The sequence below is a fragment of the Electrophorus electricus genome, chromosome 13, assembly GCF_013358815.1.
Source record: "Electrophorus electricus isolate fEleEle1 chromosome 13, fEleEle1.pri, whole genome shotgun sequence".
Taxonomy (NCBI): Eukaryota; Metazoa; Chordata; class Actinopteri; order Gymnotiformes; family Gymnotidae; genus Electrophorus; species Electrophorus electricus.
The window spans coordinates 20827554-20830053 of record NC_049547.1 but is presented as its reverse complement, the minus strand read 5'-3'; the positions used below and the strand labels follow the sequence as shown (position 1 = coordinate 20830053).

The window sequence follows — 2500 nt, the reverse complement described above, 5'->3', positions numbered from 1 at the left end:
CGTGGTACGGCATGACCCACTGCTGTAAAGATCAGCGCCACAGCCAGCGTAGCAGCTGTGCGTCTCCAGCACTGACGACCCCGAGGAGCTCCGGTGGAGGTTATGGCCAAGCGTCAAACGTGTTCCAGTGAGCGCCGCGCCCCGACGGGGAACCTGAGCTTCTCTAGCCCGACGGCTAATAACAGGTCAAAGGGCAGTCCCCTTGAAAAAAAAGAAATGCACCACTAGTTTAAAAAAAACCCCCAAAACAACAGATTGTGGGGACACTGTCTTCTTACTTCACTAGGCGTGTGTTTGAGCGCATGACGTGGAGTGCAGATGACGGCTATGAAGCTCTGATCACACGTTTCTATGTGCGCCACACATACTAAAGTAACGCCACGGACATTGACTCAGGCCTCCGTAAATAAAATGGCAACTATCAAAGTTCACTTTGTAAATTCTATTAGAAGAACACCACATTTAGACATTTTGCAATCGTTTCTAAATCTACATAAACAGCAACCACTGTAATAGAATACGCTATCCTTCAGTAGTAGGGGTCAAAGTGACCAAAAGACAAAGTTTTTTATAAGCACGCGCCATCTTGATCAAAGCTATGTAGATATCATTTTAGGCACTCTTCCCATGATTTTAACACAGATGAAAATGGGATTAGGAATAACCAATAATCAACCAGAAGGACAAATGTGGACTTTTTGAAGATGCACCAATACCCACAGATGCGGTTCTTATTAAAACTACACAGCCCTTCTCCTTCCATTGGCCTTTCATTCAAAAATGTGTCTTAAAAGCACATCACTGAAGGCGACCAGGTAGGCGTGAGAGACGGACCAGGTAGACACTGCTGTCCAGTTCCCTTGCTGTCTTCCTCTGGAGAGTTTCCACAGAAATCCGAATCCAAGCTCTTATAAATAGAAGAAAAAAAAAAAAAATCCACAACAAAATTACAAAGCACGTTTCTCGTTGGAATGTGATTCCCGCCGGCATCGTGGAATCCCGCGCGGAAGCCGGGAGGCGGTGCGGCCGGCCGCTCAAGGCTTGTGCTGCCCTCTGGCGAAGTGGCAGGCGAAGTCGTACCTGTTCCTGCACCTGTGGCCGCAGATGTTGCACTGGAAGGGGTTCTCGTAACCGTGGCAACCCATGTGGATGGTGTAGAGGATGTTGTCGGGGAAGTAGATGTGGCAGTGGGGGCAGTGATGGAGCAGTTGCGGGTCCTGGCCTGGCGTGGGCGTGCCCGGCTGGCTGTTGGTGCCGCTGGGCGTGCTGGTCCTCTCGCTGCAGGGTCCGACGCCGGGGCTGCAGCCACTGTGCGCTGCCGGCCGGGGTTCCGGCGTGATGGGCGAGGAGGTCTGGACCGCGCCGGCCGACACAGCGGCCGGGGCCGCGGCCGGCTGCTGCACCAGGAACGTGGGCTTCTCGTCCGGGAGGGACTCGGCGCCGGGCGATGCCGGCGCCCCCTGCGCCTCAGGGGGCAGGCCGGCCAATTGGCCGGCCAGCGTGGACAGCTGGTTGAGCGGGTTGTCCAGGGGCAGGTCCTGGTCCTCCCTGGGGGCCCCGCCCGCGGCGCCGGCTGCCTGCGGGTCCTTCCCCAGGCCGTCGTAGGCCTCCTGGTGGAGGTGGGCGTGCGGGGGGAGCTCGTGGCCGAAGTCGCCCAGGTGGTGCTGCTCGGAGCTGGGCTTCTGTAGGACCATGGAGGGCGGGCTGAGGGTGAGAAGGAGGCGGCGGCTATAGCCCATGGAGCTGCCGCGCTTCTGCAGGACGCTCAGCATCTTGCGGTGCGACAGGGACGAGCGCGCGCCCTTCATGGGCAGCAGCTTGTGACGGCGCCTCCGGTGGTGGGACAGGTTGCTGCGGTCACTGCAGCGGAAGGAGCACAGCTCGCACTTGTAGGGCTTCTCACCCGTGTGAGAGCGCATGTGCGCCTCCAGGTGGCGCTCATACGCGGAGGCGAACGGACACAGATGGCAGCGATGAGGCTTTTCACCTGGTTGGGGGGGGGGTAGAGACAGAGGGCGCACGTGAGAGAGCAGACCACCACGTGAGTTTAGTGGACCACACGAGAGAGCTTCTTTACACGTGGATTCAACTCCTGATCACCAACTAGAACGTTGGCCTGCGTGGACGCGACTGTGCTCACCTGTGTGGATGCGGATGTGCTCTATAAGTCGCGCAGTGCCCCTGGTTGCGTAGTTACAGTAGCGGCACTTGAGCTTGCCATCGTAGGTTCGTTCAAACCCGTCCACCAACATGCTGGATCCGTCTTCCAGGGACATGTCCACTGCTGGATGATCCAGGCCGTTCTGCCCGAGGTCTGGAAAAGCAAAAATGGGTAATATACATTACAACAGGACCAGCATAGCAGGACATACAAGACTATACCACATTTTTTGTGTTCATGTGATTTGTCTGGTCGTTAATTTAAAGTCATTATAATCTTGCAGCACTTGCCAATGCTATTTCTTTGTTTTAATAGCAGAATGATTAAATACTAAGGCCG

At 55.8% G+C, this 2500-nt stretch overlaps 1 protein-coding gene across 1 annotated transcript in view; it reads right to left on the bottom strand.

Annotated features, from left to right (window-relative positions):
- ikzf5 (IKAROS family zinc finger 5) overlaps window positions 1–2500 on the bottom strand; it is a 4879-nt gene that overhangs the window by 437 nt on the left and 1942 nt on the right. The window contains exons 2-3 of the mRNA XM_035533150.1: window positions 2141–2314; window positions 1–1987 (exon numbers count right to left, since the gene is read on the bottom strand). The exon at window positions 1–1987 is cut by the window's left edge and continues 437 nt beyond it. Of these exons, the coding sequence (XP_035389043.1) occupies window positions 1035–1987; window positions 2141–2314 (1127 nt within the window). The 3' untranslated portion in view covers window positions 1–1034. The remainder of the gene's footprint in view (window positions 1988–2140; window positions 2315–2500) is intronic.